The sequence below is a fragment of the Oncorhynchus nerka genome, linkage group LG2, assembly GCF_034236695.1.
Source record: "Oncorhynchus nerka isolate Pitt River linkage group LG2, Oner_Uvic_2.0, whole genome shotgun sequence".
NCBI classification, from domain to species: domain Eukaryota; kingdom Metazoa; phylum Chordata; class Actinopteri; order Salmoniformes; family Salmonidae; genus Oncorhynchus; species Oncorhynchus nerka.
This window is the reverse complement of record NC_088397.1, coordinates 85,777,153-85,793,180: the sequence shown is the minus strand read 5'-3', so window position 1 is coordinate 85,793,180 and position 16,028 is coordinate 85,777,153. Positions and strand designations below refer to the sequence as shown.

Genomic DNA, 16,028 nt, shown 5'->3' with positions numbered 1-16,028 from the left:
TCTACTGCTGCTACCGTCTACTGCTGCTACCGTCTACTGCTGCTACCGTCTACTGCTGCAACCGTCTACTGCTGCTACGACTGTCTACTGCTGCTACCGTCTACTGCTGCTACGACTGTCTACTGCTGCTACGACTGTCTACTGCTGCTACGACCGTCTTCTGCTGCTACGACCGTCTTCTGCTGCTACGACCGTCTACTGCTGCTACGACCGTCTACTGCTGCTACGACCGTCTACTGCTGCTACGACCGTCTACTGCTGCTACGACCGTCTACTGCTGCTACGACCGTCTACTGCTGCTACCGTCTACTGCTGCTACCGTCTACTGCTGCTTCCGTCTACTGCTGCTACGACCGTCTACTGCTGCTACGACCGTCTACTGCTGCTACGACTGTCTACTGCTGCTTCCGCCTACTGCTGCTACCGTCTACTGCTGCTTCCGCCTACTGCTGCTACCGTCTACTGCTGCTTCCGCCTACTGCTGCTACCGTCTACCGTCTACTGCTGCTACCTTCTACTGCTGTTACCGCATACTGCTGCTACCATCTACCGTCTACTGCTGCTACCGTCTACTGCTGCTACCGTCTACTGCTGCAACCGTCTACTGCTGCTACCGTCTACTGCTGCTACTACCGTCTACCGTCTACTGCTGCTACCTTCTACTGCTGCTTCCGCCTACTGCTGCTACTCTACCGTCTACTGCTGCTACCATCTACTGCTGCTACCTTCTACTGCTGCTACCGTCTACTGCTGCTACCGTCTTCTGCTACCGTCTACTGCTGCTACGACTGTCTACTGCTGCTACCCCATACTGCTACCATCTACCGTCTACTGCTGCTACCGTCTACTGCTGCTACCGTCTTCTGCTGCTACCGTCTTCTGCTGCAACCGTCTACTGCTGCTACAGCCTACTGTCTACTGCTGCTACCGTCTTCTGCTGCTACCGTCTTCTGCTGCTACCGTCTTCTGCTGCTACGACTGTCTACTGCTGCTACCGCCTACTGCTGCTACCATCTACTGTCTACTGCTGCTACCGCCTTCTGCTGCTACCGTCTACTGCTGCTACCGTCTGCTGCTACGACTGTCTACTGCTGCTACCGTCTACTGCTGCTACGACTGTCTACTGCTGCTACGACTTTCTACTGCTGCTACGACCGTCTACTGCTGCTACGACCGTCTACTGCTGCTACGACCGTCTACTGCTGCTACGACCGTCTACTGCTGCTACGACCGTCTACTGCTGCTACGACCGTCTACTGCTGCTACGACTGCTGCTACGACCGTCTACTGCTGCTACGACCGTCTACTGCTGCTACGACCGTCTACTGCTGCTACGACCGTCTACTGCTTCCGCCTACTGCTGCTACGACCGTCTACTGCTGCTACCGTCTACTGCTGCTACGACCGTCTACTGCTGCTTCCGCCTACTGCTGCTACCGTCTACTGCTGCTTCCGCCTACTGCTGCTACCGTCTACTGCTGCTTCCGCCTACTGCTGCTACCGTCTACCGTCTACTGCTGCTACCTTCTACTGCTGTTACCGCATACTGCTGCTACCATCTACCGTCTACTGCTGCTACCGTCTACTGCTGCTACCGTCTACTGCTGCTACCGTCTACTGCTGCTACCGTCTTCTGCTGCTACCGTCTACCGTCTACTGCTGCTACCTTCTACTGCTGCTTCCGCCTACTGCTGCTACCGTCTACCGTCTACTGCTGCTACCTTCTACTGCTGCTACCGTCTACCGCTGCTACCGTCTACCGCTGCTACCGTCTTCTGCTGCTACCGTCTACTGCTGCTACGACTGTCTACTGCTGCTACCGTCTACTGCTGCTACGACTGTCTACTGCTGCTTCCGCCTACTGCTGCTACGACTGTCTACTGCTGCTACCGTCTACTGCTGCTACGACTGTCTACTGCTGCTTCCGCCTACTGCTGCTACGACTGTCTACTGCTGCTACCGTCTACTGCTGCTACGATTGTCTACTGCTGCTACTGCTGCTACCGCCTACTGCTGCTACCGTCTACTGCTGCTTCCGCCTACTGCTGCTACCGTCTTCTCTACTGCTGCTACCTTCTACTGCTGTTACCGCATACTGCTGCTACCATCTACCGTCTACTGCTGCTACCGTCTTCTGCTGCTACCGTCTACTGCTGCTACGACGTCTACTGCTGCTACCGTCTACTGCTGCTTCCGTCTACTGCTGCTTCCGCCTACTGCTGCTTCCGCCTACTGCTGCTGTCTGCTGCTGCTTCCGTCTACTGCTGCTACCGTCTACTGCTACCGCCTGCTGCTACCGCTACCGTCTACTGCTGCTACCGTCTACTGCTGCTACTGCTGCTACCGTCTTCTGCTGCTACCGTCTTCTGCTGCTACCGTCTACTGCTGCTACTGTCTACTGCTGCTACCGTCTGCTGCTACCGTCTACTGCTGCTTCCGCCTACTGCTGCTACCGTCTACTGCTGCTTCCGCCTACTGCTGCTACCGTCTTCACATCTACTGCTGCTACCTTCTACTGCTGCTACCGCATACTGCTGCTACCATCTACCGTCTACTGCTGCACCGTCTTCTGCTGCTACCGTCTACTGCTGCTACCGTCTTCTGCTGCTACCGTCTTCTACTGCTGCTACCTTCTACTGCGCTCTACTGCTGCTACCGTCTACCGTCTACTGCTGCTACCGTCTTCTGCTGCTACCGCTGCTACCATCTGCTGCTACCGTCTTCTGCTGCTACTGTCTACTGCTGCTACCCCATACTGCTACCATCTACCGTCTACTGCTGCTGCTACTGCTGCTACCGCTTCTGCTGCTACCGCTTCTGCTGCACCGTCTACTGCTGCTACAGCCTACTGTCTTCTGCTGCTACCGTCTTCTGCTGCTACCGTCTTCTGCTGCTACGACTGTCTACTGCTGCTACCGCCTACTGCTGCTACCATCTACTGTCTACTGCTGCTACCGCCTTCTGCTGCTACCGTCTACTGCTGCTACCGTCTACTGCTGCTACCGTCTACTGCTGCAACCGTCTACTGCTGCTACGACTGTCTACTGCTGCTACGACTGTCTGCTACGACCGTCTTCTGCTGCTACGACCGTCTTCTGCTGCTACGACCGTCTACTGCTGCTACGACCGTCTACTGCTGCTACGACCGTCTACTGCTGCTACGACCGTCTACTGCTGCTACGACCGTCTACTGCTGCTACGACCGTCTACTGCTGCTACCGTCTACTGCTGCTACCGTCTACTGCTGCTTCCGTCTACTGCTGCTACGACCGTCTACTGCTGCTACGACCGTCTACTGCTGCTACGACTGTCTACTGCTGCTTCCGCCTACTGCTGCTACCGTCTACTGCTGCTTCCGCCTACTGCTGCTACCGTCTACTGCTGCTTCCGCCTACTGCTGCTACCGTCCGCTGCTGCTACCTTCTACTGCTGTTACCGCATACTGCTGCTACCATCTACCGTCTACTGCTGCTACCGTCTACTGCTGCTACCGTCTACTGCTGCAACCGTCTACTGCTGCTACCGTCTACTGCTGCTACCGTCTTCTGCTGCTACCGTCTACCGTCTACTGCTGCTACCTTCTACTGCTGCTTCCGCCTACTGCTGCTACCGTCTACCGTCTACTGCTGCTACCGTCTACTGCTGCTACCTTCTACTGCTGCTACCGTCTACCGTCTACTGCTGCTACCGTCTTCTGCTACCGTCTACTGCTGCTACGACTGTCTACTGCTGCTACCCCATACTGCTACCATCTACCGTCTACTGCTGCTACCGTCTACTGCTGCTACCGTCTTCTGCTGCTACCGTCTTCTGCTGCAACCGTCTACTGCTGCTACAGCCTACTGTCTACTGCTGCTACCGTCTTCTGCTGCTACCGTCTTCTGCTGCTACCGTCTTCTGCTGCTACGACTGTCTACTGCTGCTACCGCCTACTGCTGCTACCATCTACTGTCTACTGCTGCTACCGCCTTCTGCTGCTACCGTCTACTGCTGCTACCGTCTACTGCTGCAACCGTCTACTGCTGCTACGACTGTCTACTGCTGCTACCGTCTACTGCTGCTACGACTGTCTACTGCTGCTACGACTTTCTACTGCTGCTACGACCGTCTACTGCTGCTACGACCGTCTACTGCTGCTACGACCGTCTACTGCTGCTTCGACCGTCTACTGCTGCTACGACCGTCTACTGCTGCTACGACCGTCTACTGCTGCTACGACCGTCTACTGCTGCTACGACCGTCTACTGCTGCTACGACCGTCTACTGCTGCTACGACCGTCTACTGCTGCTACGACCGTCTACTGCTGCTACGACCGTCTACTGCTTCCGCCTACTGCTGCTACGACCGTCTACTGCTGCTACCGTCTACTGCTGCTACGACCGTCTACTGCTGCTTCCGCCTACTGCTGCTACCGTCTACTGCTGCTTCCGCCTACTGCTGCTACCGTCTACTGCTGCTTCCGCCTACTGCTGCTACCGTCTACCGTCTACTGCTGCTACCTTCTACTGCTGTTACCGCATACTGCTGCTACCATCTACCGTCTACTGCTGCTCTGCTGCTACCGTCTACTGCTGCTACCGTCTACTGCTGCTACCGTCTTCTGCTGCTACCGTCTACCGTCTACTGCTGCTACCTTCTACTGCTGCTTCCGCCTACTGCTGCTACCGTCTACCGTCTACTGCTGCTACCTTCTACTGCTGCTACCGTCTACCGCTGCTACCGTCTACCGCTGCTACCGTCTTCTGCTGCTACCGTCTACTGCTGCTACGACTGTCTACTGCTGCTACCCCATACTGCTACCATCTACCGTCTACTGCTGCTACCGTCTACTGCTGCTACCGTCTTCTGCTGCTACCGTCTTCTGCTGCAACCGTCTACTGCTGCTACAGCCTACTGTCTACTGCTGCTACCGTCTTCTGCTGCTACCGTCTTCTGCTGCTACCGTCTTCTGCTGCTACGACTGTCTACTGCTGCTACCGCCTACTGCTGCAACCGTCTACTGCTGCTACCGTCTTCTGCTGCTACCGTCTTCTGCTGCTACCGTCTTCTGCTGCTACCGTCTTCTGCTACTACCGTCTTCTGCTGCTACCGTCTTCTGCTGCTACCGTCTTCTGCTGCTACGACTGCCTACTGCTGCTACCGCCTACTGCTGCTACCATCTACTGTCTTCTGCTGCTACCGTCTACTGCTGCTACCGTCTTCTGCTGCTACCGTCTACTGCTGCAACCGTCTTCTGCTGCTACCGCCTACTGCTGCTACATCTACTGTCTTCTGCTGCTACCGTCTTCTGCTGCTACCGTCTTCTGCTGCTACCGCCTACTGCTGCTACCATCTACTGTCTTCTGCTGCTACCGCCTTCTGCTGCTACCGTCTACTGCTGCAACCGTCTTCTGCTGCTACCGTCTACTGCTGCTACCACCTACTGCTGCTACCGCCTTCTGCTGCTACCGCCTTCTGCTGCTACCGCCTTCTGCTGCTACCGCCTTCTGCTGCTACCGCCTTCTGCTGCTACCGCCTACTGCTGCTACCGCCTACTGCTGCAACCGTCTACTGCTGCTACCGCCTGCTACTGCTGCTATGGCCTGCTGCTGCTAAGGCCTACTGCTGCTACCACCTACTGGTGCTACTGCCTACCATCTACTGCTGCCTCTCCTCCGCTGACCTGATGACCCTCTACTGCTTGACGCCTACAGTCTACCGCCTACTACTACTACTGTCTACTGCCTACTGTCTACTGCCTACCGACTACTTTCTACTGCCTACCGACTACTTTCTACTGCCTACCGACTACTTTCTACCGCCTACTTTCTACTGCCTACCATCTACCATCATCATTCTCCACTATTCTCTTCTTCTCTGAATGTTATTCCTCCTCTCTTCGTTCCCTGTGACCAGCGCCATCCCTCCCTTTCTCACCTCTCTGACAGTCGTTTTGATGTTTATTCCTCTTTCTTTTCTTGTTCTGTCTGTTTTCAGGAGAGAGGTGAAGGTGGTGGAGCATCCCTCGGCGCAGAGGAACAGCAGGCGATGTGGCCGCAAGGTTCAGAAGAACATGTGCCTCTCCCCCACCGACCCCTACTCAGGCATTCTCACTACAGGTAATACCAATGCTTAATCCACACAATCCTGTGTGGCTCAGTTGGTAAGAGTGTGGCTGTTACGTAAGCCTCTTGGAGAAGGGAACGCAACACCCCGCTACATCTCAACTCCCCGTGCAGTGAAAAAGTAACAACGCCAGGGTTCTGAGTTTGATTCCCGCCAGTGTCAACAATTCAACAACAAAAAATTGCACTCACTGTTGTAAGTTGATATAAGCAAACATGTCTGCTAAATGATGATGTTGTGGTTATTGAAAAGTAAAAATGCTACTTTAGGTTTGGGGTTAGGAGTTATGGTTAGGGGTTTGGGAAAATGTGATTTTGAATGGGAACATATTTTTACTCCCCAGAAAATCCTGACAAGTAAAGGAAACGTGTGTGTGTTTCTTAGGAGTCACCATGGAGACTGATGACCACTGGTGCTCCCAGATCAACAGGCTCCAGTTGCTATTGGACAAGCTGGAGTGGCAGGTACTGGACTGTCCTGGGGATATCTCATCCTGACAACCTGAATACCTCTTGCTCTGTGCTGCTCATTCCTTTAACCGGTTCTTGCCATATGTTCTCTCTTTCTCTCTCCCTCACAACTTTAAATCCCTATGCGCTCTCTATCTCTTGTTCTATGTCTGTCTGTCATTCTTTTACTCCCTAAGCCCTTTCTTTCGCCTGCCTGCCTATCTGTATGACTGTCTCGTTTGTCAATCAAGAGGAACCTGTACTGCAATATCAGAGCAATTCCTAACCTGCAGCACGTACTGTAGTGCAATATCAATCGTCACCTCACAGCCTCTCATTCCCTTTGCAGTGAGCTATTTCACCTTTAGGTTCAACTTCATACTCTACTTTAATATGATAGCTTATATTGCTCTTTCTCATGATTGAATGGAAATAGACGGCTCTAAATGTGTGGGCAGGGGTTGAAATAAACTCTTGTCAGAATGTTTGTCAATGGTACAATGTATTGGATAATTATATTATATACCGTGCATGAGATAATTATATTATAGTCTGTCAAGCAGAGCTAAAGTATTTAAAAGAAAACACACGGGCCTCCCGAGTGGTGCGGAGATCTAAGGCACTGCATCGCATTGATCCCAGGCTGTGTCACAACCGGCCGTGACTGGGAGTCCCATAGGGCAGCGCACAATTGGCCCAGCGTTGTCCAAGTTAGGGAAGGGTTTGGCCGGAGGGGCTTTATTTGGCTCATCGTGCCCTACGACTCCTTGTGGTGGGCCGGGTGCCTGCAGGCTGGCCTCTGGGTGAAGCAGGCGGGTGTTAAGAAGTGCAGTTTGCTTGGGTCATGTTTTGTAGGATGCATGACTCAACCTTCGCTTCCCGAGCCTGTTGGGGAGTTGCAGCAATGGGACAAGATCAAAATTGGGGAGAAAAAAAGGAGTAAAATACTCAACAAACAAAAAAAGAAAACACCCACTTCTTGAACTCAATGAGTTTGAGCTTTTCCCATTATAAGTAGGTTTTTAACTCTTTTTTTTTTTTCAGAGTCCAAAATTGGAACCCCTGAAAGAAGATACACTGGCCAGTACATATAAATCTGTGAGTGATGATTGTTGTTAGTCTAAATTCGATTCAGTTCAATACAACTTTATTAATACTCTTAGGGGCACCTTGGGCCACAGGGTGTCATTGGAGTTTAACAGCACAGTTATCCAATGAAAGTACACTTTAAAAGTTTAATGTTTTTTTAAAGTCAGGGTAATTCAGGATTTTACGTTGACACGTTTTTTACAGTGAGTGCTTCAGTTTCACTGTTCCATTTTCCATGATCCATCTTGTTTTTGATTTTCAAAGCAGAACGCACAATGTGCAACCAAATGAATTCACATAGCATCCACCCTTGGGTGACTGTACTCAGAAAACCTCCAGACTTTCAATTTCATCATTCACACATTGAGCTTCCCCTCACGGGCACAAAAAAACACTCCCCCATCTGCTCCTCAAACCTGCGTCTGTCTTTGTAGGAGCCCAGCTGTTGCCCATAGCTCAGCTGTAGGAGCTCAGAGGAGTGTTTGATGTCGTCCCTCAAACACCTTACTGTTCTTGTCTTTCTTGCACGAGCACTTTTCTTACAAGCACTGATTTAGCTGATAGCTGCTTTCTGAAAGACTGACATGTTTTTGTTACCTACCTACTGTATGTTGAAGCCTAATGTATACCTAATGTATACCTTATGCAAGAAGGCAATTAGCTACTCAAAATGGCAATCTTGCGTACTTGCTTCAATGTATAAATTGCAGGGCTGCACCTATGTTTGTTGAGCAAATATGAGCCGTTACCATTTTACATAGCTAATTGAAGTTATTGCATTGTGTACTCTGTAGGATATAAAAAAGGCTTATATGGATAGTGCGACATTTTGGCAATTTTAGCCCTTTGTTCTACTGACAAAGTCAACTAACCTAGCCCTTTTTACTACATACCCAGAGACCACTAACCTAGTCCTTTTTACTACATACCCAGAGACTACTAACCTAGTCCTTTTTACTACATACCCAGAGACAACTAACCTAGCCCTTTTTACTACATACCCAGAGACAACTAACCTAGCCCTTTTTACTACATACCCAGAGACCACTAACCTAGTCCTTTTTACTACATACCCAGAGACCACTAACCTAGCCCTTTTTACTACATACCCAGAGACCACTAACCTAGTCCTTTTTACTACATACCCAGAGACCACTAACCTAGCCCTTTTTACTACATACCCAGAGACCACTAACCTAGTCCTTTTTACTACATACCCAGAGACCACTAACCTAGTCCTTTTTACTACATACCCAGAGACCACTAACCTAGTCCTTTTTACTACATACCCAGAGACAACTAACCTAGCCCTTTTTACTACATACCCAGAGACCACTAACCTAGTCCTTTTTACTACATACCCAGAGACCACTAACCTAGTCCTTTTTACTACATACCCAGAGACAACTAACCTAGTCCTTTTTACTACATACCCAGAGACCACTAACCTAGCCCTTTTTACTACATACCCATAGACAACTAACCTAGCCCTTTTTACTACATACCCAGAGACAACTATCCTAACCCTTTTTACTACATACCCAGAGACCACTAACCTAGTCCTTTTTACTACATACCCAGAGACAACTAACCTAGCCCTTTTTACTACATACCCATAGACAACTAACCTAGTCCTTTTTACTACATACCCAGAGACAACTATCCTAACCCTTTTTACTACATACCCAGAGACAACTAACCTAGTCCTTTTTACTACATACCCAGAGACCACTAACCTAACCCTTTTTACTACATACCCAGAGACAACTAACCTAGCCCTTTTTACTACATACCCAGAGACAATTAACCTAGCCCTTTTTACTACATACCCAGAGACAACTAACCTAGCCCTTTTTACTACATACCCAGAGACAACTAACCTAGCCCTTTTTACTACATACCCAGAGACAACTAACCTAGCCCTTTTACTACATACCCAGAGACAACTAACCTAGCCCTTTTTACTACATACCCAGAGACAACTAACCTAGCCCTTTTTACTACATACCCAGAGACAACTAACCTAGCCCTTTTTACTACATACCCAGAGACAACTAACCTAGCCCTTTTTACTACATACCCAGAGACAACTAACCTAGACCTTTTTACTACATACCCAGAGACAACTAACCTAGCCCTTTTTACTACATACCCAGAGACAACTAACCTAGCCCTTTTTACTACATACCCAGAGACAACTAACCTAGCCCTTTTTACTACATACCCAGAGACAACTAACCTAGCCCTTTTTACTACATACCCAGAGACAACTAACCTAGCCCTTTTTACTACTTACCCAGAGACAACTATCCTAGCCCTTTTTACTACATACCCAGAGACAACTAACCTAGCCCTTTTTACTACATACCCAGAGACAACTAACCTAACCCTTTTTACTACATACCCAGAGACAACTAACCTAGCCCTTTTTACTACATACCCAGAGACCACTAACCTAGCCCTTTTTACTACATACCCAGAGACAACTAACCTAGCCCTTTTTACTACATACCCAGAGACAACCTAGCCCTTTTTACTACATACCCAGAGACAACTAACCTAGCCCTTTTTACTACATACCCAGAGACAACTAACCTAGCCCTTTTTACTACTTACCCAGAGACAACTAACCTATCCCTTTTTACTACTTACCCAGAGACAACTAGCCTAGCCCTTTTTACTACATACCCAGAGTCAATTAACCTAGCCCTTTTTACTACATACCCAGAGTCATTTAACCTAGCCCTTTTTACTACATACCCAGAGACAACTAACCTAGCCCTTTTTACTACATACCCAGAGACAACTAACCTAGCCCTTTTTACTACATACCCAGAGACCACTAACCTAGCCCTTTTTACTACATACCCAGAGACAACTAACCTAGCCCTTTTTACTACATACCCAGAGACAACTAACCTAGCCCTTTTTACTACATACCCAGAGACAATTAACCTAGCCCTTTTTACTACATACCCAGAGTCAATTAACCTAGCCCTTTTTACTACATACCCAGGGACCACTAACCTAGCCCTTTTTACTACATACCCAGAGACAACTAACCTAGCCCTTTTTACTACATACCCAGAGACAACTAACCTAGCCCTTTTTACTACATACCCAGAGACAATTAACCTAGCCCTTTTTACTACATACCCAGAGACAATTAACCTAGCCCTTTTTACTACATACCCAGAGACAATTAACCTAGCCCTTTTTACTACATACCCAGAGTCATTTAACCTAGCCCTTTTTACTACATACCCAGAGTCAGATGAACTCATGGATACCATTTTTATGTCTCTGCGTGCAGTGTGAAGGAAACTTAAGGTAGTTTCTAGAGCCATTTCTATCTAATAGCTGATGATCGTGGACTACAGGAAAAGGAGGGCCGAACAGGCCCCCATTAACATCGATGGGGTTGTAATGGAGTTGGTTGAGAGTTTCAAGTTCTTTGCTGTCCACATCACCAACAAACTAACATGGTCCAAACACACCAAGACAGTCGTGAAGAGGGCACTACAATGCCTTTTCCCCTTCAGGAGACTTGAAAAGATTTGGCATGGGTCCCCAGATCCTCAAAAAATTCTACAGTTGCACCATCGAGAGCATCCTGACCGGTTGCATCACCGCCTGGTATGGCAACTGCTCGGCATCCGACCGTAAGGCGCTACAGAGGGTAGTGCGTCACTGTGGCCAAGCTTTCTGCCATCCAGGTCCTACATACTAGGCAGTGTCAGAGGAAGGCCCAAAAAATGGTCAAAGATTCCAGCAACCCTAGTCATAGACCGTTCTCTCTGAAAACCACACGGCAAGCGGCACCGGAGCGACAAGTCTAGGTCCAAAAGGCTTAACCCCCTCCCCCCCTCCCTTTTGGTTTTACACTGCTGCTACTCGGTGTTTATTATCTATACATAGACACTTTACCCCTTTACAAATTACCTTGACTAACCTGTACCCCCACATTGACTCGGTGCAAGTACCCCCCTGTATAGAGCCTCATTATTATTTTATCGTGTTACTTTTTTCTTTTTTTTAAATACTTTAGTTTATTTTGTCAACTCTATTTTGTCAACTCTATTTCTTGAACTGTCTTGTTGGTTAAGGCCTTGTAAGTAAGCATTCCACGGTAGGTCTAAACCTGTTTGTATTTGGCGCATGTGACAAATAACATTTGATTTATTAAGAGTGTTTACCAAATGTATGTAAATGATGTATTTCCTTGTGGCGTCCGTGCCAACAGAACATCCTGCTGGTGCAGAGGCAGATGTTGGCAACGGAGGAGGACCTTGATAAGTTCCAGAGGGTACTCAAGAGCTACGCGGATGCCACATCCAACCACAGCGACAACTTGCAGTAAGTGAAATCAAAGTGATCGAGAGTTACCTGGCTTTGATCCCAAATCACAGTGGCTTGGCACAGGGCAGTGCAGGGCACACGACTCGCCGCCAAGTGATTCACCTGACCTGGCCTGTAAAAATGAAACTAAGGCCCAGAGTTTCTTAAAAAAAAAATTATCCTTTATTTATCTAGGCAAGTCAGTTAAGAACAAATTCTTATTTACAATTACTGCCTCCCCCGGAGATGCTGGGCCAATTGTGTGCCACCCTATGGGACTCCCAATCACGGCCGGATGTGATACAGCCCAGAATCGAAGCAGGGACTGTAGTGACGCCTCTTGCACTGAGATGCAGTGCCTTAGACTCCTGTGCCACTCGGGAGCCCAGTTCTTCCTGGTTCTTCCTGGTCAGATCACATTGGCAGGAAAAGCCTAGATGATAGAAAATGTGTGTTCTATTTGCTTCCCAACTATGGGATTCCTAAGAATTAGTTCAATGTACTTTTTCAAAGGAAATATTAATTGATCGATTTTCCTGTTCATTTCAAAATAAACAGACACAGTTATGCATCATGATGGATTTGTGCTCATTTAATTCAAATGAGATCTTATTGCTTTGGCCTGATTGACTCACTCTACCAGATGCTAATTTCAACACTCTCTGTCTCTTTCTGTCTCTCTCTCCTCCCTCCCGCTCCCTCTCTCTGTCAGTGTGTCTATCCAGAAGCTCCCAGGGAAGTCGTGCTTCATAATATATGAGTTTTGGCAGGATCGTATCTCCTGGATGAGGTGGGTCTGTAGTGTGTGTGTGTGTGTAATGCTGGAAAGCTGCTCATTTCTTTCCTCCTCTGATGATGAGCAGATGGCCCATCTCTAATATCATGATACACACTCAACCTGTTTCTCAGGGTTGATTTAAACACACGCAACCTGTTTCTCAGGGTTGATTTAAACACACCAACCTGTTTCTCAGGGTTGATTTAAACACACCAACCTGTTTCTCAGGGTTGATTTAAACACACCAACCTGTTTCTCAGGCTTGATTTAAACACACCAACCTGTTTCTCAGGGTTGATTTAAACACACCAACCTGTTTCTCAGGGTTGATTTAAACACACGCAACCTGTTTCTCAGGGTTGATTTAAACACACCAATATGTACAGTGTAGATCAGACTGACACAGTCATATTTGTTCAACATCTTAACATTCAGTATGATTACATTCTAATTCTAATTCTCATAAATACATGTGCATATATTTAGTGCAAAGAGACTAGGAATATCAGTCCAAGCATATTAGTTGTATTGTGTAATGTGGTTTACTAACCAAGCCTTTCTCCTATTGGACATGAATAATAATGTTGATTATGTCTTACTGTCATGTCACAAGTCTATTGATTGTTGCTGTGTTCTTGTCCTCCCTAGCTACCTGCAGTCCGATGCCAGTAAGAATTTCCAGCGCTGTGTCATTGATATGCTGGAGGATCCCAAGCTTGTGTCTACCATGCTGCTCCCAGGTGTGTGTGTGTGTGTGTTACAATCTATACCTTCCTATAATCAAATCAAATTTTATGTCACATACACATGGTTAGCAGATGTTAATGTGAGTGTAGCAAAATGCTTGTGCTTCTAGTTCCGACCATGCAGTAATATCTAGGAATTAATACCAATATGTACATAAAAATATATGAATGAGTGATGGCCGAACAGCATAGGCAAGACGCAGTAGATGGTATAGAGTACAGTATATACATATGAGATGAGTAATGTAGGGTATGTAAACATTATATAAAGTGTCATTGTTTAAAGTGGCTAGTGATACATGTATTATATTAATTTTTCCATTATTAAGCCAGCAGCATACCACCCTGCATACCACTGCTGGCTTGCTTCTGAAGCTAAGCAGGCTTGGTCCTGGTCAGTTCCTTGATGGGAGACCAGATGCTGCTGGAAGGGGTGTTGGAGGGCCAGTAGGAGGCACTCTTTCCTCTGGTCTAAAAAAATGTCCCAAATGCCCCATGGCAGTGTTTGGGGACACTGCCCTGTGTAGGGTGCCGTCTTTCGGATGGGATGTTAAATGGGTGTCCTGACTCTCTGTGGTCATTAAAGATCCCATGGCACTTATTGTAAGAGTAGGGGTGTTAACCCTGGTGTCCTGGCTAAATTCCCAATCTGGCCCTCAAATCATCACGGTCACCTAATAATCCCCAGTTTACAATTGGCTCATTCATCCCCCTCCTCTCCCCTGTAACTATTCCCCAGGTCGTTGCTGCAAATGAGAACGTGTTCTCAGTCAACTTACCTGGTAAAATAACGGATTAAAAAAAAAAAGTGGCTAGAGTTGAGTCAGTATGTTGGCAGCAGCCACTCAATGGTAGTACAGTGTCACTTGTGTTTTCTTGAAAATGTATGCTTTGAACATTATTGCTCACCCCCCAAAAAAATACATACACATTTCAAATGTAAAATGTTGCATAGAGGCAAATGCATAATTTCACACTGGTCTTTGAGCGATTTGCATTGGCTTATGAAAATACAAAATGATGATTTTGAGATAGCAGTTTAAGCCATCCAAAAGGTAACACAACTTACCTTCTATGGATACGTATCAGAAAGCAGACCTGGGTTCAAATACCATTTCAAATCCTTCAAATCCTTTTAGCATTTGCTTTAGCCTGCCTGGAGAGCCAGGGATTTGCAAATATTCTATTGGTTACTACATTGTGCCAGGCAAGCTCAATCAAGCCCAGCAAAATTATTTTTAACCCAGATTTGCTATAAATTACATGTTATTTACCCATTTATCCCCAGCTCAAGTAGAACTCCTCTCTTTTCCCCCCTAGCATCCTGGTGGATCATGACTAACAACTAGCAACAGACCACAGAACACCATATCTCCCGCTCGCCCCCAAACACACAACACAACCCCCAAGACAAGAGATTCAAAAGGCATCCAAGTGTTTCTGTGCGCACACAGAACACTGCGTTACTACAGCATCGTTTCTCAACAACAAATAGGGGGTGAGGAAAAGCAGCCAAATGTATAGACATGAAAGCGATTCTTTGCATTGTAAAAGCCAATGGCGACGCTTTTGAAGCTCTCACTCCGAATCCATGCTAGAATCGATCACGTGGCTTGAATCAAACGATTCCAGTTTAGCATTTTCATTCCTGACAGCAATAGAGACGCATCATACAGTTACTGCAATGTGATACACTACATGCTTTTTAATGACTACTTGCTATAACTTGCTTACACTTAAGTAGAATTTGAAGAGAACAACTGGAGCTCGCTGTTTAAAATGCATGCAGACCAGCGTTTGACCGAGCCTCAGAAATGAGTTGCTTTGCATTCTCAATGCGTAACCTACAGATAACTTATTTCCTTAGATAGGAACCAATATGTGATGTGTTTCAAATGCTGAATGGTTCCTACTCTAGTTGGGGGGGGGGGGGGTTGTTGCACCCTGCTGCTGTCTTATTGTTATATAAGGGACCCCTTGCAATGGAATCCTTCTATTGTTAGGTTTACTAGTGCTTTGAGTTATGTTGCTTGTCTTTAAAGGAGTTTGTCCCAGATAATTTACCTGTTTTAAAGAAAGTATGTATCTATTAAGCCTATAAAGGAGGATACTTTGCAATGAGATTTCTTTGTGTGTCACCTTCTCAAGACATAGCTATCATAGGATGGTACTTTTCCCCCTATTTTTCCATAGTTGACTTTATTTAAGAGAATCAGTCATGTGCAGATGGATGTGTTGTCATTGTGCTTTTGTTGTTAATGAAGTATCTTTTCCATGTAGAAATTCAACATATTCACTTTAATAAAAGTTAATGGCCAGTCAGCTTACTCGACTCTGTTTTGAATGTATAAGTGTACAGGTAAGAACACAAAAGGGTTCTTCAAAGGGTTCTCCCATGGGCATGGGCATAATACTCTTCTTAGTGTGTACTGTCAATGAAATGTTATTACTTCAAACCTATTCACTACAAAGTATTTTAAAGTCCACTATATCTGCAAAAGATAACACATTTATCAATTTAA

At 47.2% G+C, this 16,028-nt stretch overlaps 1 protein-coding gene across 3 annotated transcripts in view; it reads left to right on the top strand.

The window, feature by feature from the left end:
• The window catches only part of necab3 (N-terminal EF-hand calcium binding protein 3), a 57,329-nt gene extending 41,895 nt beyond the window's left edge, over positions 1 to 15,434 (top strand). For 2 of the 3 annotated variants that reach the window (XM_029684696.2, XM_029684679.2), the window contains exons 7-13: positions 5,978 to 6,099; positions 6,491 to 6,570; positions 7,600 to 7,653; positions 11,888 to 12,000; positions 12,695 to 12,772; positions 13,409 to 13,500; positions 14,827 to 15,434. In XM_029684696.2, coding sequence (XP_029540556.1) covers positions 5,978 to 6,099; positions 6,491 to 6,570; positions 7,600 to 7,653; positions 11,888 to 12,000; positions 12,695 to 12,772; positions 13,409 to 13,500; positions 14,827 to 14,855 — 568 coding nt within the window. In that variant the 3' untranslated portion in view covers positions 14,856 to 15,434. The remainder of the gene's footprint in view (positions 1 to 5,977; positions 6,100 to 6,490; positions 6,571 to 7,599; positions 7,654 to 11,887; positions 12,001 to 12,694; positions 12,773 to 13,408; positions 13,501 to 14,826) is intronic. The other variant, XM_029684688.2, reaches the window with a different exon arrangement.
• Positions 15,435 to 16,028: the final 594 nt, after the last annotated feature.